This window comes from Monodelphis domestica, chromosome 4 (assembly GCF_027887165.1).
Source record: "Monodelphis domestica isolate mMonDom1 chromosome 4, mMonDom1.pri, whole genome shotgun sequence".
In the NCBI taxonomy this organism is placed as follows: domain Eukaryota; kingdom Metazoa; phylum Chordata; class Mammalia; order Didelphimorphia; family Didelphidae; genus Monodelphis; species Monodelphis domestica.
In genome coordinates, this window is record NC_077230.1 from 322,914,193 (window position 1) to 322,936,545 (window position 22,353).

Consider the following 22,353-nt stretch of genomic DNA (forward strand, 5'->3'; position numbering starts at 1 on the left):
CAGAGTTCTGGCTGGCATTTGGCCTCCACAAACAGTTGGTGTTTGCCCATCATGGTAAGAATGATTCAGGCAATAAACAAGCATTTGTCCAGTGCCTATTACGTGCCAGGCACTGTGTTAATCATTGGGGATATCAAGAATCTGCTGATTCCTTCCTCCCTCTGTGATAGCTAAATGGCTTTCCTGTAGTCAGGGGTCTTCACTGACACCTGCAAAGATATTTCTCACCATGATGAAAAGAATACAGACAGGGGACACCATGCTCCCAGCTCTCCATCAACAGAAGGCACAACTTCCTGAGAAGCCTGACACTTGACCCTTCCCCAGGCAGAAATAACCCTAAAGTTTGATGAGCTGGATCATGCAGTCCAAGCCTTTTAGCTTAGGGGACCCTGCTACCACCTTGCTGCTTGTAACTAGACAGTCCCTCAGATAGGCTGCAGCTGGGAAGCAGAAGGAAAGATACCTCAATTGGTCTGTCTGAAAATGACCTGAAGCACTTTCTGATCAATAGGTAGTTAGTAAGTACCGGTTATGTCTTAGGCACATAAATACCGGGAACACAAGTATAAAGAATTAAATATCCCTGCTACAAAGAGCTTCTTACATTCTAATGGAGGAAAGTGCATATAAAAATAGTGTAAATATAAAGTTAAAAATGCATACTATACATATATGTATGTATGTATATGCAAACAAAATAGTTAAATCTAATATACATTAAAAGAGAGGATGTTAGCAACTGGTGGGAATTCAGAAAAGTTTCATGCAGAAGATATTGCCTGAGCTTTCAGAATTCAGGCAGGGAATACCTATTGTCTTTTCTTTCTGTTCTTTTCTTTTTAACTCTTACCTTCTGTCTTAGAATCAATCCTAAGTATTAGTTCCAAGGCAGAAGAAGGGTAAGAGCTGGGAAATAGGGATTAAGTGACTTGCCCAGGATCATACAGCTAAGCACCTTCATTTCTTTCAAGGTGAAGGATTCAGTCTACCCATATTTCTCATCCTGCCTTTTATGATTTCTTTTCCACTTCATGAATGGCAATTCATTCTAACCTAGTTTCAACAGGATCCATGTTTGGGGGTAAGAGGGAGAAGGAATGAACATAGAGTGTGATTTTCTCATCCTTTCTCTACCTATGGATGACCCTAGCTAGCCCCAGGTCATAAAACAAGATGACAGAAAATCAAAACGTGGTAGCTACCCCAAAAGACAGTCTATTTTTGATTCAATAGTCAGGTATACCCTGAATAAGCATATATATGTTGTACAGGTGAGTTTGGACTAAGAGCAGCAGAGCCAAGCAGGAGAAGCAGTTAGCAAAACTTTACACTGCTCACAGGAGGAAAAGGAGAAGAAATGCCAACAGGAAACAGACATGCTGAGAGTCTCCCCTTGGACCTAGCCAATGGCAGCTCACAGTGAGGTAGCTTCCAGATGGGCAAGTCTGCAATAACTTTCTGCACTCTGGTTGAAGGCTGAGAGCCTCTTAGGGATAAAGCTTATCCAGAATTCTAGACCAAAAGCCAGCTGGCACAAGGAGGAGACTGCCTTGTCCTCCAGAGGGAATCAGTCATATAGTCAGGATCAGTGAAATGGGAATATTTTCTAAATAGTCTAGTAAGGAGAGAGGACTAATGGGCAGGGGCATAGGAAATTTAACTCTGTGTCCATCTAGCGAGAGGCTAGGGGTGTGGGCTAACACCTTGCCTTGTGCTTTATTAGTCTTAGCTTACTTTCATGCTAGGTTTCCAGGGCCAAAGCAAAGAAAGCAGTTTTCACAGGTTTATACTATAGAAACTGATCATGCTTCGAAAACAGTAATATTGTTTAATTGGTTTTTTTATTAAAACTTCACTTATTTTTTAAAACTTTACCTTCTGTCTTACTATCAATTCTATGACAAAAGAGTATCAAGGGTTAGGCAATCAGGGATAAACGAATTTCCCAGGGTCACACAGCTGGGAAGTGTCTGAGGTTAGATTTGAACCTAGGACCTCCTATCTCTAGGTCTGACTCAATCCACTGAGCCACCCAGCTTCCCCCCCTTATATGCATTCCCAAAGTATGTCTATTTACTTATTTGAAAATTACATACATCTATCACTTTACTAATAATTACATTTTTAATAGTACTTAGATGCTAGAGTTGTTTGACTTGTAGGAAAACTATCTCTCCTTAATGACCCCCACCTTGAGGTGTATAAAGCCACACTTTCAGTGCTTTCTTTCATCCATAACCATGGATCCTTTCCAGGAGTCAATATCTTCACTCTACCCTTAAGGAGACAAATGGGACCCTCTGAACCTTTGAGTAGAAATGTTGTTGTTGTTGTTCAGTCATTTCAGTCCTGTCTGTCTCTTTATGATCAGATTTTGAGTTTTCTTGGCAGAGACACCAGTTTGTCATTTCCTTCTCTAGCTCATTTTACAGATGAGGAAACTGAGGCAAACAAGGTTAAGTGATGTGCCCAGGGTCACACAGCTGGAAGTAAGTATCTGAGGTCACATTTGAACTCAGATTTTCCTGACTCCAGGCCCAACACTCTTTATATTGTGCCACCCTACCTTTCCTGAGTAGAAACAGGAAAGACATTTTCCTGAGGCCACTAAGATAGCTGATTCTGAAGAAAGTGACTTCATCTCTCATTTTATCAAACTTCTGACCCAGTAACAACACTGCTTAGCTCATGATTTGCTCAGGGGAAACCATGAAGTTCTAAGAGGTTTACATTGCTTATACCTTTCCTTCTCTATTAAATGAAAAGCTTCTGGAGCCAGAGAACTGGGCACTATGCTTTCTCCTTGTTCTCTAAGGAGCCCTTTCATCTCTGCACCCAAGCATGCAATCTAGGCAATTCAGTCTTGGGGAGCCCGAGTCCTAGTGAGATGGGTTATGCTCCTTTACGATACTTTTGCTCCTTACAATCCTTCCTCTGTAGTCCCAGAGAAAATGACTCTAAGCTCAGGTTTGGGTTCACTTCTAGGCTGTTCTCAAAGAGGAGAGAAGAGTGGCACTAAATGTAAAACTATACAATATGCATGGATACATATGGTATGGCTATTTTGTCTTTTTACACACAAAAGAATTACTAAAGCACAAAACATTTACAAGTATGCCTTAATAGAAACACTTAAAACAAGATTCAGTAAGTTAACTAATAAGTATTGTTATACTCTCTGGGTGAAGCCAACCATAACCTTCCTCTTAGCTCTCTGAGCAAATGAAATATATACAGATCAATCATGCATTGCACTACCCACAGTTTTATCTTGATACTTGATTGTTGAGAGTAAGTAAATAGTAATGTAAAATATGAATTTTAAAGAAAGAGAGATAAGCTTTAGAGCAGATACTCTCTCAAAGGAGGGAAAGGAAGAGAAAGCAAACAAAGATGGCTTCATCCACTCAGTATGACTTCTACATGAACTATGGTTCAACCACTCCAATCATGGCAGGAGATGCAGTGGCAACCACAAGAGCATGCAGTGGAGTTCTCTAAAGCACACTACAGAAGAACTCCATTCTCTCCTAAGCATGCTATTTGCTTCTTGCTTGAGATTTTGATTCCCTCCTTCTTCTTGGAAGGGAAAAGGGAAAAAGAAAGGAATTTCTACCTTTTCAGGTGCCAATGCATTTCCATCATTCTCAGGTGCTCATTGAGACAGGTTTTGGGGGCTAGTAGTAGTAGTAGTAGTAGTAGTAGTAGTAGTAGTAGTAGTAGTAGTAGTAGTAGTAGTAGTATCCACCAACAGACACTAATCTCCAATTTCCAATTACATTAAAAAACAAAAATAGAAGACAATGATGAATTTGTTTTTAGTCCTAGAACCAAGAGGGAGTTTATTTAGTAAGGGGGGAGGATAGGGTGGCAGGGGGATGGAGCAGAGTAAGGAGAGACTTGAGACAAGAACAATTAGAAAGCTGTTGAAATGGTGCCAGGCAAGATGTGATGAGAATTTGAACTCTAACAGAGATAAGAAGACAGGTGTGAGAGATAAAAAGGTAGAAATAAGATTTGGTAAATGATTGAAGAGAAGGGATGAAAGAGAGTAAGGAGCTGAAGGTAATGCCAAGGTGGAGAGCCCAGGTGATTGGAAGGATAGCCGTGTCCTCAATGATAATAAGGACATCAGAAGATGGATGAGTTGGAGAGAAAGATCATGTAATGAGGTCCATAATCTGTTGTATCCCATCCAAATCCACTCATATTATTCTACTGTCTCACCAACTGAGGAGTGCCTGTCAAATCCATGAGATAGGAGGCAGGGAGAAAATATTGCTATGAGTATCCTAGTAGCAGATAAAGTATAACTATCCTGAAGAACTGACACCTAGATAAGTAGGGGAAAGGTTAGGAGCTTATACAAGTGGGAGGAGGCGAGTGTTGGGAGAAAAGAGTAGATGTGATTGTGTTAAAGACAAGCCCCAAAATTGGCTATTTCAAGGAAGATGGGAACCAATCCATCTTTTCACCTTCCTTCTAGTTGATCACATACCACCTGGTGTCAGGTCACAGCCCCTTTAGGGGCACACCATGACCCCTCTCCCCATAATGTCTCAGCTCCCACTTTGGAGATTGCTTCTCTAGAGCTGCACATATGGGTTTCCATATGGACTCAATAATCCTATGATGAACTCATCAAGTACCTCCCTGCCTAGAACCCAAAAAAGATGCCTAAATAGACTTCTCCAGGAATTCCAATTCTGAAGGAGCCACTATTCTTTATTTTGCTTTGTTTGTAGGCTCATTCTAACCTGGTTGAAACATCACTTGATGAAATCTGGCATTCTCTAAGTAGATTGTATCATAGAATCATAAATACCGAGCTGGAAGGACTTCAGACATTACCTAGTCCACTCTCCTCATTTACCTTATGAGATAACAGAACTAGATGACACAGACCCAATGCACAGAGCACTAGGACTAGAGTCAAAAATCTGGCAGCTCAAATTCAGTCCAAGATGCTATATGACCTAGGTAGTATTTAATCTGTTTGCCTCAGCTTCTTCATTTGTAAAATGGAAATATTATTATCTCCTGATATTATTCTGATAACTGAACAAGACAGGCTGCAATTACCTCTCAGGATTTTTACAAGAATCATGAGATGACAATTGCAAAATACTTAGCACAATGCCTGGCACATAATAATTGCTACATAAATGTTAAGTATTTAGTATTTTAAAAATAATATTCTTAGTAAAAAGCTTAAATTGGAGTTTGTCTCATACAAACTCACAGCATACTTTGGTTACCCCCATGTAATGGCCAAAATAAATACTTTCACTGCCACCAGGAAGTTTTAGAACAGCTAGTTTTCCAACCTCAGGGTTTTCAGCGTCCTTCTTATTGCCATATGTGCTAGAATTCAATGGCAATGTGGTCTTGTCTATAAAGCAATAGATAGGAGTCCAGGATCTGCTCCTAGCTCTCTTTCTTTTTTCTTTTTCTTTTTTTTAAACCCTTACCTTCTATCTTAGTATCAATGTTGTGTATTGGTTCTAAGGCAAAAAATTGGTAAGGGCTGGGCAATGGAGGTTAAGTGACTTGCTCAGGGTCACACAGCTAGGAAGTGTCTGAGGTCAGAATTGAATCTAGGACCTCCTATCCCTAGGCCTGGTTCTTAATCCACTGAGCCAGCCAGCCAGCTACCCCATCTCAGCTCTTTTTCTGATTCAATCTGATTTTTTAGAAAAATATCCATTTCTCCATCTGCAAAATTGAGATTTTAAAAAAATGACTTCCTTCTTTAGAGATCAAGATCTAGAGAGCCTTCTGTTCTTGGACAAAACAGTTCCTTTCTCAGAAAAATACTATACCACCAAGAGATCCTTTCATTCTTTCTCTTCTTCCCTAGATTTTAATTCACCTTCTAAGCAAGGGTAGATACAGCCAAATTAGAGAGAAATATGTTCTTCACAACAAATAAAAATAAGACTATTAGTTTAGTTGTATGAAATAACTGCTTGGTTACTCTGAGAAATAATTTAATCATTTCACATAGGGTTAGCATAAAAGCTGCAGCCTTTTGGCTGGAGAAGCTGCATATTTATGTAGTTTTCTGAGCCAGTCATTTTTTTTTAGCTTTATTTGCCTTCTCTTCTTAACCTTCAGCCTACTAGATATTATAGAGGTGCACACCTGCAAGGCAGGTCATCTTTACGAATGCCAATTTCTGGGGGTTCTCAAAAAAAATCTCAAGACTCTCCAATTATAGCAATGTAGTAAAAAAAAAAAAAGACAATCCTATTTGGTCTGCCCTCCTTTGCTGTTGCTACCTTCCAGTTTGTGACATCTAGATAGTGGGAGGTCTGATGAACTGAACAAGACAGGCTGCTGCAAGGAATTTCATTCTTGCTGAAATCCGTGATCCCTTGGTGGAGACAGCTCCTTTCACTTGGAGTGATTTCTTTCTTCTGTGTGACTTTGCGAGGGGCTCTGGTATTACTGCTCGATGTATAGCTCACGGAGAGAACAGCGCAAGGCAGAAGAGAAGAAGTAAGCCAGCTGACTGGCTCTCAGACGGAACGAGACAAGAGCCCACAGCACAGCAACTGGCTTCCCTCTAACGTGCGATTTTGAAGTCAGCAAAACTGAAATCAAATTACCATCTGATTGTGTGGGTGAAGGATTAAAGAGACGGGGCTACCGGCTGCCTTAATGAGGATGAAGGAACCAGGAAGTCAAAGAACAAGCAAGTACATCTAATGTCTGGACCCTGAAGCCTCATGTAAGTTTTCATTATGTTCTGTATTGCTGAAAACTATTTTTAGTCCCATGTTATTTGCCTTCCAGTGGGAAGCTGTGCTTGGCTAAAAGACAGTCATTACAATTAGTATTTCGAGTGTGGCCAATTGCTTTGCAATCGGCCGGAGACTTTCTCTTTTCTTTTGTATAAAGGAGAGGCATAGTCCATGCTGAAATTGCCGGCAGAAAGAAGTCTGTGACAATCCAGTTTAATACGGCATGTGAACTATAACCGAAAGCATATCCAGTTACAATGTGGGTGACACTGGATAGATTTTTCATCAACAGGCTTGAGGTAGCCTTTCTCTGGGGGACTACAAGCTCTGTTAATACTGCTGTATTGCACTCAACAGTGTCAACAGAATGAAATAGAGCTAATGAGGGAGCCCCGGTAGTTACAAAACTTTTTTGCTCAGGGCATGTTTTTCTCCCTGATTTCTCAAGTCCACACTTTCCATTTTACAAACTCATTCTGCTTTATAAAATTGTTAAAGGGGAACACACACACATGCTGAGTAAAATAGGTGTGTTAATGGATTTTACATGGAACTGCAGAGGTCTGAATATTAACCACATACTTCTGTCATTCCTATCAACTGTTTAAATACTGCTTTAATGTGCCAAAGGGCGTGGGGAGAATCAATCGACTGCCAATGCCCCTAAGTTCCACCAGCTTCAGATTTACATAGTGTAGTGATAAAAAAAAAAAAACTAGATGAATGAATGGTGACCAAAGGTTATAACTTGTTCATTTTTTTCCCCTCACATTTCATCTTTGCAAAGTTCAGGCTCAGAAATGGATATTCTTGTGGAAGAGGATAGCTCTGTGACCCCAACTACAAATCCCTTAATACAATTAAATCATGACAGAAGACTCTATGAACCTGATTTCCTCTCTGGAGAGAATAATACTTCTGATGCACTTAATTGGACCGTGGATGCTGAAAATGGTACAAACTTCTCTTGTGAAGGTGGCCTTGCACCCCCATGTTACTCCTTACTTCATTTCCCAGAGAAAAACTGGCCCGCATTGCTGACAGCTATAGTGATTGTTCTTACCATTGCTGGAAACATACTTGTCATCATGGCAGTCACTCTGGAGAAGAAGCTGCAGAATGCCACCAATTACTTTCTGATGTCACTTGCCATTGCTGATATGCTGCTGGGTTTCCTGGTGATGCCAGTGTCAACATTAACCATCCTGTATGGTGAGTATCATTTGTGTTCCCTGATGCACACTCACTAACTCACAAGTCACAAAGTGTGTGTGTGTGTACATTGGCTCAATAGATCAGAAAGATGTATCAGGAAAAATATGTAGAGGAAAAAAATAATCATTTTTAAGACCCAAGTCTACCATGTTCTGGTAATTAATTAAATATTACTCTAATTAATATGAGAGTTATATGGGAAAGATAAGACAGTTACCACAGAAAAATCATAGTATCACTATTTAGGGGTGAGGAGATATAATTCCTTCCTAACTCTTGTAAGGTTGAATGCTTCTAAACAGGTATTTGTTATGTATCTTTCCCAATGCTATCACAAAGCAATGCCTGATGATTTACTTATCAGTAGGAATCTGCTTGATTTTTGTACCTTCATATTCTTCCCCAGCAAACATTCCAGCTTGCCTGGTAGGACAGCTTTATCTCTGTCACTCAGTTTTCTGCACTTCTAATGTAGCAAATCCTTCCCAATTACTCTAGAACACTTGCAGAGCAAACGTTAATGGTGCAGTGAGCTCCAAGTTAAAATATGCAAGCTTCTATTAGAATAAAATTAATTACTCCTGTTTTTAATCATCGTTTCCCCAGAGATTCTTTGGCTGTGCACTCTTCAATGACATCATCAGCCATTCAACTATGTGTGCACATACCATTACAACATAAAATATGCAGTGGGTAATTTTAACGAGGGTAGATAAAAAGCAAAGGGGGTTCATAGCATTTGAAACAGTCAAATAAACCTTTCAGTAAAGTGTGCAAACATTTGAATTGCTTCAGCTGGGAAACAGAGTGTGTGATACCCTTTCCAGAAGATGAGTAATACAACTAGGTATAAATAAATAAAATCCTTCAGGCAACTGACAGACACAAACTGACAGCTAAATAAAGGTTAAAGAGATGAGTTACAAAGGAGTTCCCATTTAGAGATGTTTTCTGGCCAATTTTTTAGACACGACTGGAATAAAAATCAGTCCAGAACATGAGAGATGAGGCGGAGAGGAAGCGAGACAGGCTGCACAGAGAGGGGACAGCTCCCTCACTGAAAGTCTTAAAAGCCCACTTTGCCGTCATACTGACAACCCTGGGGACACGATTCCATAAATCGAAATTCCACTCGTCTCCTCGACCTAGTCCTCTACTTCCTTCCAAGGTGAACACCAGCGTGAAGTGTTCTAAAGTTCAGAGGGAGAAAAGGAGAGAGAAGACCCGTACCGGGTAGTCAAAGAACAGACTGTGGGGATGGGATGCAAGAGATGGGTGATGTTTCGGGAGAAAGCAATGTGGCTCAGAAGACTTAAACAATCTTACTCTCTAAGCAAAGGAGTGGGGATCCGGGAGCCAGACCTCACTGGGGCGGTCAGCAGCGCCCCCTCGTGGCCAGTGCTGACCCCCGCCACCTCCTCCCTCCCCCCACTCCACCCCCCAGCTCATCACTGCGGTGAATGCCCTGCTGAATACATTTCACTCAGTTGGGCTCTACCCTCTTTTGGAGTGTCACTTACTAGGCAGAAGGACCCTTTAAAAAATTCCAATCCCCACAGAAAAGACCCTGCTGCTTAGGAAATCCTGCCAAGGTGAACAAATCAGCCCAGTGTGGCTTTCCTGACAGACACCAACAAGGCTCCAGTCATGGCTTGGGCTGTTTGCCAAAAAAACCTCAGCAGAAGTCCTCCCGTTAGGCTTACATTCTGCATTTACCCTCTTGGTTTCTGAGCATTCACGCCAGCATTATTTTTATACTAGGGAGAGTTTCTGAATATATTTCTGGCCTATCAGGAGGTATGCAATCTCATGATAGTTTATAAAAACAGTCATTACAACTTTGCACCTCACCAACATAGAGTCCTAGCACATTTTCCAAGCCCCAACATGACTTGGAGAACTGTTAATATGAATCAAACCATTAATGATTGGGAGAAATCACCTGATGAAGTTGATTTGGGTGATTTATTTTTAAAAATTCCTCTTGCCATATGCTTTGCTGAAAAACAGGTAAAGCTGTTATATCATTTTATAGTGTACAATGAACCTATGTTAAGTACCTGTGAAAGCCAATGCCCCACTGATACTAACCCTCTTTGCTGTTGTAGGGTACAAATGGCCCTTGCCCACAAAACTCTGTGCAGTCTGGATTTATTTGGACGTGCTTTTCTCCACTGCTTCCATCATGCATCTCTGTGCTATCTCCTTGGACCGCTATATTGCTATTCGGAACCCCATTCATCATAGTCGCTTTAACTCAAGAGCTAAGGCATTTTTGAAAATAATTGCTGTTTGGACCATATCAGTGGGTAAGTGAGAACATTCAGTATTTGTCTCCAAGCTGCAGTTCTCTGCTTTGCCAGGAGGTTTCATACATTAGTTGTCCTTTTTTTAAAATGACATTCAGAAATATATAGCTTTGTTTGGTGCATAATGGGATAATAATCAGATTTCCAAGTTATCTGGTGTTATCTGTAGCAGAATAGACTCAACACGATTCAACAGGCATTAGTTAAATGCTACTATGTGTCAGGTGGGCATTGTGGTGGGCACCAGGAATGCAGACTGATTTCTGCCCTCAAGAAACTTCTATTCTACTGGTGGACTCAAGTTATACTACATGAGTAAGAATATATGTTTATGAAAAGCAGCATAGAATAGTGAATACATAGTCTGGGAGGCATGAAGACCTCAGTTCAGGTCTTGCCTCCAACATACCTTGGCTGTGTCATCCTGGGCAAGTTGTTCAATCTCTTAGAGCTTCCAGAGAACTATTTGCAATAATAAATTACAGAACAGTTGCTGATTTATATTGAAAGAATTTCCTCACAAGGAATTCCTTGCCTAGACTGAAAAAATCATAGGTCTGTGAGGTGGATGGATAGATAGGTGGCTAGAGAAGTAGATAGACAGAAAGGTGGATGGACAGACATAGAGAGAGACACAGAGAGAGCTAGATTTATACTCTAAATGTCTACATATAGAAACATCTATATTACATACAGATACAAACATATTTAGTTAGCTCCCTGAAGTTATAGTGCTCTTCAAACTTACAAATTCTAAAACATGAATTCTAACAAGACCCCTAATCAAAAAGTTCCTCATGTCATAACATTCAAAGTGCTATTAATAGAAGATGCAGTTCTAGCCACAGAAGAGCCTAGACTCTAACAACTATTCATTGGCTAGAGGGGGTGAGATTGCAGTAAGGTGTTGGGGCTGAGTCAAGGACCCCCTCCAGTCACTCACTCAGTGCATCTAAGTGCCTTCTTGCACCTGTCTGATTACACATCCATATGTTTCCAAGAGCACTGCATCAGCCAGGATGATCTCATGTATTTGCAGAAGACCAGTCTTGATCATCCATCATAACTGGATATCCAGAGAAGGAAAAAGCTCCCAGTTATCAAAGTCATTTACTGCTAAATCATTCAGTATAATGTTTCAAATTAAAAAACTATAGAAACTTGGGTTTACAAAATAAGCATGATTGGAAGAACATTGTACATGATAACAGTAATATCGTACAATGATTATCTGTGAACACTTGGCTCCTCTTAGCAATACAATAATCTGGGACAAATCTAAAAGACTTATGACCAGGGGATGCCATCTACCTCCAGAGAAAGAATTGTTGGAGTCATCTTTCACATCAGTGTATTTATGGTTTTATTTTGGGGGTTGGGTTATATCTGTGTTTGCTCCTACAACAATGATCAATATATAGAAGTGTGTTTTGCAAGACAATGAAAAAGAAATAGCTCTAGAACAGACACTAGAGATCATGAGGTTCGACCTGTACCTCAGCATGTTCAGCTTTCAGCTAAAGATTCCTTGAGATTAGCTTGTTTTAAAACCATAAAATGTGTCAGTGGGTGGTATTGCATCCTTCACGGTGTGAATATGTGTATAGAATAAGAAAAGAGCCAATTTAAGTTTACATAAAGGGATAAGCTCTAGCTTTAATGACTGTGGCCTAAAGTAAATTAAACCAAGGACCTAATGAAAACCAGGCATTGAGTTAAAATAAATTGAATGCAGTCAACCACTTTTTTTCTTCCTCTTTTGCTTCATTTTTATGGGTGTAAATAAAACATATTGCAGTAGCAATTTTAAACTTTTGCAAAACTCTTTCTATTTTGCAAAGCTCTAAGAATTAGAGATGGTTATATATGATCACTATTTAACAGAATGAAAAGGAAAAGCATGGAAAGAGGCAAAATGATGATGTGGAATGATCAAGGAATTTGTAGTCAGAAGCCCTAGATTCAAATCTTGGTCATGTCACTTACCACTCATGTTTCCTTGGGCCCACAGTCACTTAACCCCTCTGTTTCATTTTCCTTATCTGATGGGGGGAGAATGAACCTCAGTCACCTATAAGATCCCTTCTAGCCCTAAATTTATTAACCCATGAGATTAAAGGATTTGCCTAAGATCCAACAGTTAGCTAATGGCAGATTTAGGACTAGAGCCCACATTTTCTCATTTGTAGTCATGGGCCTATTCTTCCACCCCACCCCATTAGTAAATGCCATATTTGCTTTTAGGAAATGCACTAGCATTCTTGCCATGAGACCATAAGCAGCTGGTTGCAACATGGAAATTCATGTAGGAACAATGCAGATTTCAAAGGATAAATATTGTTTACTTGGACTAGTGTTTGACAAACTATTTAACAACTTCTTTCTAAGTGACAACCATGTTCAAAATACTATAATAGAATATTTATGGACAGCCACAGGGAAGGAGTCAGTCATCCTAGATTTTTAGACTTAAGAGACTTCCTTAAGCTATGAATGAATTCCTTCTACCACAATCCTGACATGTTTATTCAGTTTCTAATTGAACATGTCCAGTGACAGGAACTTGCCATCTACTAAATCAACCCATTTTATTGAGGGATAGCTCTAATTATATGAAGGTTCCTCTTTATATTAAATTTACTTCCCTGTATTTCAATCCATTGGTCCTTCTCCCTCTGGGACCAAAAAAAAAATCTAATCCTTCTTCCATATAACAATCCTTTTCATACTTGAACACAGCAACTATGTCCTCACCAAATCTCTTCTACAGATACAGCATTCCAGCTCCTTAAACTGTCTCATATAATATATTATTATCAGTAATAATCCTCTAGACATCTGTCAATGTCTCTTCTAAAATGAGACACCCAGAACTGAACACAATATACCAATTGTGATCTGCCTGACCAGGATAGAATATGAGCTGGCTTGCTCCATCATTCAATATATGTTTCAAAGCAAAGAATTGTAGAAACTTAGCTTTAGAAAAGACACCAGAGGTTCTGGAGTTCAATCCATGCCTGAGCAGGAATCCCTCTACAAGTTGTCAATCAGCCTCAGCTTGAAGCCCTCAAGATTCCCAAGAAAGATAACTCCATCCTAGTAGATCTGTCATTGCTAGGAAACTCTTCCATACTTTGAGACAAAATTTGCCCCTCCACATTGTCCATACATTATTCTCTCCTTCTGGGACAAGCCCAACAAGCTAAAGCCTTCTTCTATGTAACAGACTTAAAACAGCTCTTCTGTTGTCCCAAAGTCTTTTCTTCTCCAGGATAAATGTGTCCAGTTCCATCAAGTGAAGAATCAATGTTACATGCCAATGTGTCCAGGTCTTCATCATCCTAATCCCTCTCCTCTGGGCATACTTCCTCCTACCAATATCCTTTCAAATCCTTGGCATACAAAACAGAGAACTATGCATGTGGTTTGACCAGTGTAGAATATCGTGTTGTTGATTCATATTAAAATGACAGCACACTAAAACCCCAAGGTCTTTTTACAGAAAATGTTTTCTAGCCATCTCTACCCCATTCTATACTTATGATTAATTTTTAGCCCAGTTGTATAGGTTTTTTACATTTATTATTATCATAATAATAATAGCTATCACTTATATAGTGCTTTCAAATTTCATCACAATCCTGGGAGGTAGGTGCTATTTCTACCTCTATTTTGTGGATGAAGAACGTGAGGCAGAAGGAGATAAAGTGACTTGCCCCAGGCTTCCACAGTTAATAAGTACTTGAACCCAGTTTGGAACTCAGCTCTTCCTCATCCAGTGCTCTAGCCACTGCACTACTTAGCTGTTGAGCTCTTTTTAAAGCTCCTTGTTCTATTATTTCAATATGATAGATATTCATCCCAGGCTTATGTCATTGGCAAATTTGATGAGCTTATTAATACAATACAATTCAATAAATATTTATTAAGCACCTACAATGTACCAGTCACTGTGTTAAACTCTGGTGTTAGAATTAACAAGAAAGGCAGTCTCTCCCCCTCAATAAGCTTATACTCTAAAGGGGAAGCATAACACACAAAAGGAGTCGGGAAAGACATGAGGGATGGGGATAGAGGGATGAAACACCGGATTATTGTGTTCTGAGGAGTTAAAACCTGAAAGTTAGCAGATAAAAAGTAGATTGTTCTAAGAGTCCAGTTTCTGCCTTTTGTATAGGAAGGTATTGGGAGGGGTTTGGTATTCCACCCTCTGAACAAAAAGGAGAAGAATCAGAAGGAGGTAGACTCAGTCAAGGCTTGAGTTAGCAACACAGTGGTAAGTTTAGATGTGATGAGCTTGGCTGGGAGAGACACCTTGTTCTATAGCACTGAAACCAGACAGAGCAGCAGATGCAAAGTGAACAATTTTCAAAAGCCATCAGTCATTGATAGAAATATCCAACCCAGTAGAACTAAGAACAAGTTTACTCTCCACTAAAGACCTCTGTCCAGATAAACATTAACCACTATTCTTTAATTGGGGTTATTTAACCAGTTCAGTAGTTATCTAGATCTACTATCGTCTAGCTACATCTCTTCCTCGTCCAGAAGAATGCTATGAAAGGTGTTGCCCAATGTTGTTGTTGAAACCTGGATATCAATATCCAATGAATACCATTCCTCTATTCAGTGCTCTCCCACATTTTTTTAAAAATCAGGTACCCCTATATCATTAAAAAGTTTCAATCAAACACTCACCACATATATATATATTTGTTTATATATTACATACTTCTATATACTACTCTACTAGTTATGAATGTTTGATTTATATAAAAATAGAAACAAAAAATAATATTCAATACTGTATTTAATAGGGAGCTACTGGAGTTTATTGAGTAGAGAAGAAACATATTCTGACCTGCTCTTTAGGAAAATTACTTTTGCAATCTTGTTGAGGATTGATCAGAATGGAGAAGTTTGAGTCAGAGAGGCCAAAGAAGTTATTGCAATAATTCAAAAAAGAGGTGACAGGAGGCCATGTTAAAGTTGTGGCTATATAAGAAGAGAAAAGCGGATGAATGTGAGATGTTGTGAAGGTAGAAAAGGAAAAAAATCTGGCAACTAATTGAATATGTGAATGAATGAAAACCAAGGAGCTGAGGAGGACACCAAGGCTGTGAACCTGTGTGGCAAGGAAGTATTGGTGTCCTCCATAGAAATGGAGAAATTTGGAAGAAAGGCAGGTTTGGAGGCAAAGATGATATAATGAAATTTGTGATCTAGTGTGGAACCCATCCAGACTTGTTCATCTTGTACAACTCACACAGTCCTATTGAAAATGAAAAGAGAGGGCAAGGTTCCTAGTGACAGTCTGCTGCCCCACAATGCAGAGACTGCTCTCCCCTCAGAGCACTTGCCAGAGCCATGAAGTGATCTGTGAACTGGGGATTGAAGGAATTTTACCTTAGCAGCTGTTAGTCTAGGTGCCTGGATCCTGATCGGGGCTTCATTTCCATCAGGGAAGGGAAAAGGTTGGGAGTTTACAATCACAGGTCTTGGACAATATATAGATCAGAGCAGGTGGGGTGGAGTATTGGTGATGAGTAAAAGGGTAGTTGTGGTAGAGACAAGCACAGGTATTATCTATTAGTTAAGAGGGTTAGCTGATGACCCATATACCTTCCCTTTGATTAACCATTCACTCTACCTCTATGAATTATGCCAAAGCCCCACTCCTCTAATCTAGCAGTCCTGTAGAGCAGATTAGTTCCACTACCTTAATCTTATAGTTCTGTCCAGAATATGATATGAGTTTTATAATATGTGGCATGAATGACTCTCTGCTGGCTTAAAGCTATCACCAGTTCCCCTTCTAAGTATTCACAAAACATCTCATTAATAACATAGTACATTCTAGAATTCTGCCAAAATTTCAGTCACTTAGAAATGTATAATTTAAAGAATCTATTCTCTTTCCTCTTTTGAAAATCAGGATGATGTTTACCTTTTTCTAGCTCTCTTACACCTCTCTCTTTTTCAATGATTTTTCAAAGTTCACAAATTGTTACTCAGCAAAATCATCCTACCATTTTTTCGTACCCTGAGGTATAGATAGATACAGACAATAAGCATTTATTAAGCACCTACTATGTGCCAGGTACTGTGCTAGGTGCTAGGGATATGAAAAGAGGCAAAAGATAGTCTTTATCTCCAAGGAACCCACAATCTAATGAAGGAAATGAGCAAAAAAAAATGCAAACAAGCTATATCCAGGATAAATAGGAAATAATTAATGGAGAGAGATACTGGAATTTAAAGGTATTGGGAAATACTTTGTGAAGAAGATAAAACTTTAGTTAGGACTTGAAGGAAGCAAGGAAATCAAGACACGGAGATGAGGAGGAAAAGGGCCCACAATCCCTTCTTGGATTTTTTATTTTTAATTTCATGCTTTCTCCATAGCCATGAAAATATACATATTAAAACTGAACAGGGAACTCCATCTGAAAGGAAAATTAGTTCAACATCTGGATATTACCCAGTTGGTTAAGATAGTCAAAAGCAATTACCACAAAAAATAATGGTTTTGGTACAGTAGACAACAGTCCTTCTATACATTTAGCAAAATCCACAAACCAGCCAAAGGCTGACTAGCAATCAGATAAGTTTTAAAATATTCTTTGGATAGATCAATCAATTAATAAGAATTTATTAAGTGCCTGCTAAGCATATACTTGGTGCTAAGGATACAAAGACAAAAATGAAATGGTTATTGCTCCCAGGGAACATTTTTAGGAGAAAAATAGATGTTAACATATGTAGATATGAAATGACCATAAACAAGTACAAAATACTTTAGGAGAGAGGTATTGGCAGCTGGGGAACTCGGGGGTAATGTCATGTAATAACTATGATTTGATAAGAGTTTTGAGGAATATAAGGGATTCCAAGAGGTGGCGTTGGGCAGCTAAGTGGTTGAGCAGATAGAGTGACAGACCTGGAGTCAGGAAGGCTCATCTTCCTGAGTTCAAATATCACCTCAGACACTCATGAGTTATGTGATCCTGGGCAAGTCACTTAAAGTCATTTGCCTAAATTTTCTCATCTGTAAAATGAGCTGAAGAATAAAATGGCAAGCCACTCCATTATCTTTGCCAAGAAAACTCCAAATGGGATCACAAATGGACATGACTGAAACGACTGAACAATAACAAGAGTTGAAGTTGGGGAGAAAGTATATTCCAGGGGTAGAGCACAACTGAATAGAAGGCATGGAAACTGAGAGAAAATATTGGGAACATATTGGGAACAGCAAGAAGGCCAGTTTAGACTGGACAAAGAGTATATGAAAGGAAACTACATATAAGGATGGCAACGAAGAATCAAGTTAGGTTGTAAAGAACTTTAAATGCCAAAGGAGAATATGCTTGAACCTAGAGGTAATAGGGAGCCACTTGGAGCTTATTGATTGGGGAAGCTGATATGGTCAGCCCTGTACTTTAAGAAATTTACCTAGGCAGCTGAGTGGTTGATGAATTGAAGAGAGAAGAAACTTGAGGTAGGGAGACTGATTAGAAATAGACTGATTACAATAGTCCAAGTGAGACATGCTAAAGACCTCAACTGCAATAGTGGCTGTAGTAAAAGAAAAGGGAAAAGATACAAGAAATATTGAAGAGATAGAGATGATAAGATTTAGCAATGAAATTAAATATGCAGAGTGAGAGTGAGAGTGAGGAGTCAAAAATAAAAACAAGATTGCAAATCAATGTGGGGGGGGTGCCCCCAACAAAAATAAAGAAGCTTGACAGAGAAGTGGATTTGAGGGGAAAGATAACAAATTTTATTTTCAACATAGTGAAGAGATGCCCCTGTGATGACAAGTTTAAAAAGTTATAAGGTTACAAATCAGAGTGACTAGGGGATGACTATGCTCTTGATAGAAAAAAAAGAAGTTTGGTACAATAGTAGATTTGAGAGAGAAGATAATTATAGGACCAATGATTTGGATATACTAAATTTGAGACATTTCTATAATATCAAGTATCAAATGACTAAGAGAATGCTAGAGATATGAGATTGGAGCTTAAGAGAGATCGGAACTGAATATATAAATATGGGAATCATCTGTATGGAGACGATAATTTAATCCATGTGATCTGATGAGTGTGATAGAGACATGAGAAAGAGGTTTTGCAGGACTTGTGGACCAAGATGCAAGAATGCAAGAACCAGGGTTACAATGGAATGTCCCCAGTTGTTGGCAGTTGAACTGACAGGGGGAGGAGCTTTGGGTCTCTGTGTCTGGGACTGGAAGTCACTTTTTTTCTCTGGAGGCTTTTTCTGGCCACACTGAGAGGAGACACAGGCTTTTGGACTTGATCTCTGACTGGGAGACACTCTCCTCCATGGAGGTTTGAAGCTGACCGAAAGACCTTTTGTGAGGCTGACTTGGTTTTTGGACTTTGTCTCTGGCTCTGAGCAGTTGAAATTGACACTGAGAAGCTTTTGAGTTGGTGATCTACAAGAGGGTTGAGCTGGCCAGGAGAAAAGGAGACTCCTAACGAACTTTGTTTCTTTCTGAGGTTAAGCTGAGAGATCTGGATGATTTGTGAAGAAGAAAGATTTTGAACTGCTATTGCCCTCCATCTCCCTAACTGTCTAAGAGTCACGCTTGTGACTTCCCAAATCCTCAATTTTATCTCATTTAGATTAGGGAAATTCCTCATCCCTCTTAACTCAGTTTCCCATCCTGTTAGCCCAACAAACCCCTTGACTGAGAAAGCAGTCTCAGGTTCCTATTAGCAGCCCTCTCTAGTCACAGCTAGCCAGAGAACAACAGCCATTGCTGAAGAAACAGGTTCCCCTCAGTTTAGCTTCTCCATTTCAATCAGTAGTGGTTTCATTCAGTTTACATCTTTATTACATGAGGTCATTAAGTGATAGAGTGTAAAGAGAGAAAAAAAAGTGAAAGCTCTGTAGTATAATCATCATTATGGAGGATGATATTTCAGCTCATTTTTGTATGTTGTCTTACCCCATTAGATCAGGAGTTCCTTAAAAGCAAGGGCTGTCTTCTGTCTTTCTTTGAACCTTTTAGCACACTGTGTGGCACATCAAACATGTTTTAACAGATATTTATTGAGTGACTGACTAATATGAATGATGATCTAGCAAAAGAGATTGAAAAACAATAGTCAGGGTTGGTATCAGGTTATACAGGTAGATAGAGAGTTAAGAAAGAACAGTGTCATGAAAATAAAAACGTAAGAGAGAAGAGGTTGGTTCTAGTGTCACAATGCTGAGAAGTGAAGAAAGGTGAAGACTGAGAAAAGGCTATCAGACTGAGTAATCAAGATTGGTATTTTGAGGAAATCACTTTCTAGTGAATGATGAGGTCAGAAATCAGATTGCAAAGTGTAAAGGAAGTGAAAGCAACAAGGATAAAAAGCATTTTCTATGAATTTTGATTGAGAAAGAGAACAGAGATAAAGCACAAAGTTTGAAGGGGTGGTAGGGTCCAGTAAAAGATTTTTAAAGATTGGAGAGACATGGCTACAGAGAAGGAATAAATAACCAGGAAAAGATGCTGGGGGAAAGGAGGGAGGGAGAAACAGACAGACAGGCAGAAGGAGGGAGAGAAAGAGAGGAAAGACAGACAGAAAAATTATGAGGGAATCATCTGATGGAGAAGATGGTAAAGGGTGGAATTGAGAGTAAATATAGAGGGCTCAATCTTCAACTCCTCATCAGAGACAAGAGGAAGAGAGAATGGAGGATATAAAGAAGGAAAGAATGAGTTTATGGCAAATGCTTTCTGTTTTCTCAAAGTATGAGGTAAGCAAGATGTAAGCTTAAAGATCAAGAGATCATCCAAGCATAATTGCTTCTCCAAACCCCTCATTTTGCTAAAGAGAAAACTGAGGTCCAGAGTAGTGTAGTGACTTATCCAAGATCTACTTATTTACAATGTTGAGAATCTAATCTGAGTCCTCTCACTCAATCTATTGTTCTTTCTACTACCTGCTATTTGACCATTTCCCTGCTCCACACTCAGAGAGAAATGCATCAGTGCTTATCAGAAAAGATATTAAAAGAAACTTAAAAGAAACTATTTCTTAGTTTCTCTCTTCAAGGTCTATTGAAGGAAAATATTGAAACTATTAAATTAGGTGAGATTAGTTGATTTTCAATGAATTTCATTTTCCCTGTTATATCTGATCCTTATTAACCATGGGCAATCAAGCGTTCATGATATTAAACAGTAATTCGTTCCTCCTTCAAAATCAACAGTGGCTTAAATTAGGTCTATAATACTAAATGTTGAAGAAGGGAGAAGAAAGGAGTAATCTACAATGAAATGGGAATGGAATTTCAATTATCAGAGATTTATTAACTAGTAAAAGTTTATAAAACGAAATACTTCCTCAATTTAGCATAGACATGAAAAAACAGATGCATGAAAAAAAAACATGGATATTTCTCACCTACATAATGGAGGAGGTAGAATAGATGATCTCTAAATTCTCTTCTAGCTTTATACATCATGACTGTAAAATCTGTATTCATTCATGCATTCACTTACATATTTGTACACATACAATCCATAGCTACCAACAAGGAGCTGGTACAGGGGGAGAGACCAAGTCTTGGTGACATCATTGAAAAGTAAAAGGTTTATGGAAAGTTAATCAATTCACTCTGTGTGTGTAATTGAATCTGCCAATCCATTTCGCTCCTACCAAAGAACCCCCATTGCACCAGATTGTTTTATGCAAAAAACACCCAGTAGTCATTTCCCAAATCTTTTTTGTTTTTCTTTTATTTGCATTCTGTTAAACTCAGTGAAATGAACACCACTGTTTCTCATTTGAAGTTTACATCTCTTTTCCCTAGAGTGTTTGAAAATGTATTGAGCTGAGTGAGGATTTTCTCTCAAATCTTCCAGATATATTGTTATTGTTATACAATTGGATGCATTTTCAAGCTGAGCCCCTGGTCTTGTGGAGGCATAATCTTCAGCCTTTTATTTCCTGGCAATTCAATTATTAGGTAACAGTTATTGTTCATAGATAAATTTTAAAATAATTAAACATCTTCACACAATTATTGGTTAAAGCAGAAGTAACTTGTTTCTTGCGATTATGTGTCAGTAAGGCAATCAGTCTGCCAATATTTATTAAGCACCTAAACTGTGTGTGTTTAGGTGCCAGACACTGTACTAAGCCCTGGGGATACAAGGAAGGCAAAAGACAGTCCCTTCCCTCAAGGAGTTCAAAATCTAATGGGAGAGACAACATTCAAACAAATATATACAAACAAGCTATGTATAGAATAAATAGGAAATGATTAACAGAGGAAAGACACTAGTATTAAGGACTATGAAGAGGGAAGCCAGGAAGTATACATATGTACATATATTGAAATTGAGTTGTTAATTGGTATAAACTTATTACATATTTCAGTAAGATGGTTACATCATATTTGATTCACTAACATTTTAGTTGACTATTAAAATCATTAGAAACAGTAGCTTTTAAAGTGTTTCACATACATTATGTGAGTCCCCATACACTCATGAAAATATCGTGCAAGTATTAATGCAATTCTACAGTTTTAAAAATGTGAGTACAGAGAGATAAAGTATCATTCCTAAGTCACAACTAGTGTGTGGTAACAAAGACTCTAAGTTTTCCTAATTTCATCTTTTTGAATGAACCCCACTTCCATTTCATTTATCAAGTACTGCAGTCCATTGTCAGAGCTGATATGAATAAGTTACTATCGATTAATAACAGATATATACCATTTTGCATCTATTTTTTGTGATCATTTTAGTTTCATCTACAAATGTCCTTGGGGTGATCCAGTTTAATTGGTTTTTCATGCCACATTCTTGGCAAGCTTGTCTTTACCACCATTACTTTTCATTGGTTTGTAAAGGATATTTGTAATTACTTGTAAGACAATACTATTTGTATTTCTGACATCATCCTCCATAGTGTTTTGCTGATAAGCTTATACCATAGACCAGTGATGTTAAACATTTAGAGACTGAGTGCCCAAACTGCACCCCTCACACCACATGTGAACCACCCTCCTCCCTCACCTTACCCCAGATAGGAGGGAAGAAG

The 22,353-nt window shown here is 38.8% G+C and overlaps 1 protein-coding gene across 1 annotated transcript in view; it reads left to right on the forward strand.

The window, feature by feature from the left end:
- Positions 1-6,027: 6,027 nt before the first annotated feature.
- The window catches only part of HTR2A (5-hydroxytryptamine receptor 2A), a 72,926-nt gene continuing 56,600 nt past the window's right edge, over positions 6,028-22,353 (forward strand). The window contains exons 1-3 of the mRNA XM_001378937.5: positions 6,028-6,736; positions 7,542-7,961; positions 10,073-10,273. Coding sequence (XP_001378974.1) covers positions 7,550-7,961; positions 10,073-10,273 — 613 coding nt within the window. The 5' untranslated portion in view covers positions 6,028-6,736; positions 7,542-7,549. The remainder of the gene's footprint in view (positions 6,737-7,541; positions 7,962-10,072; positions 10,274-22,353) is intronic.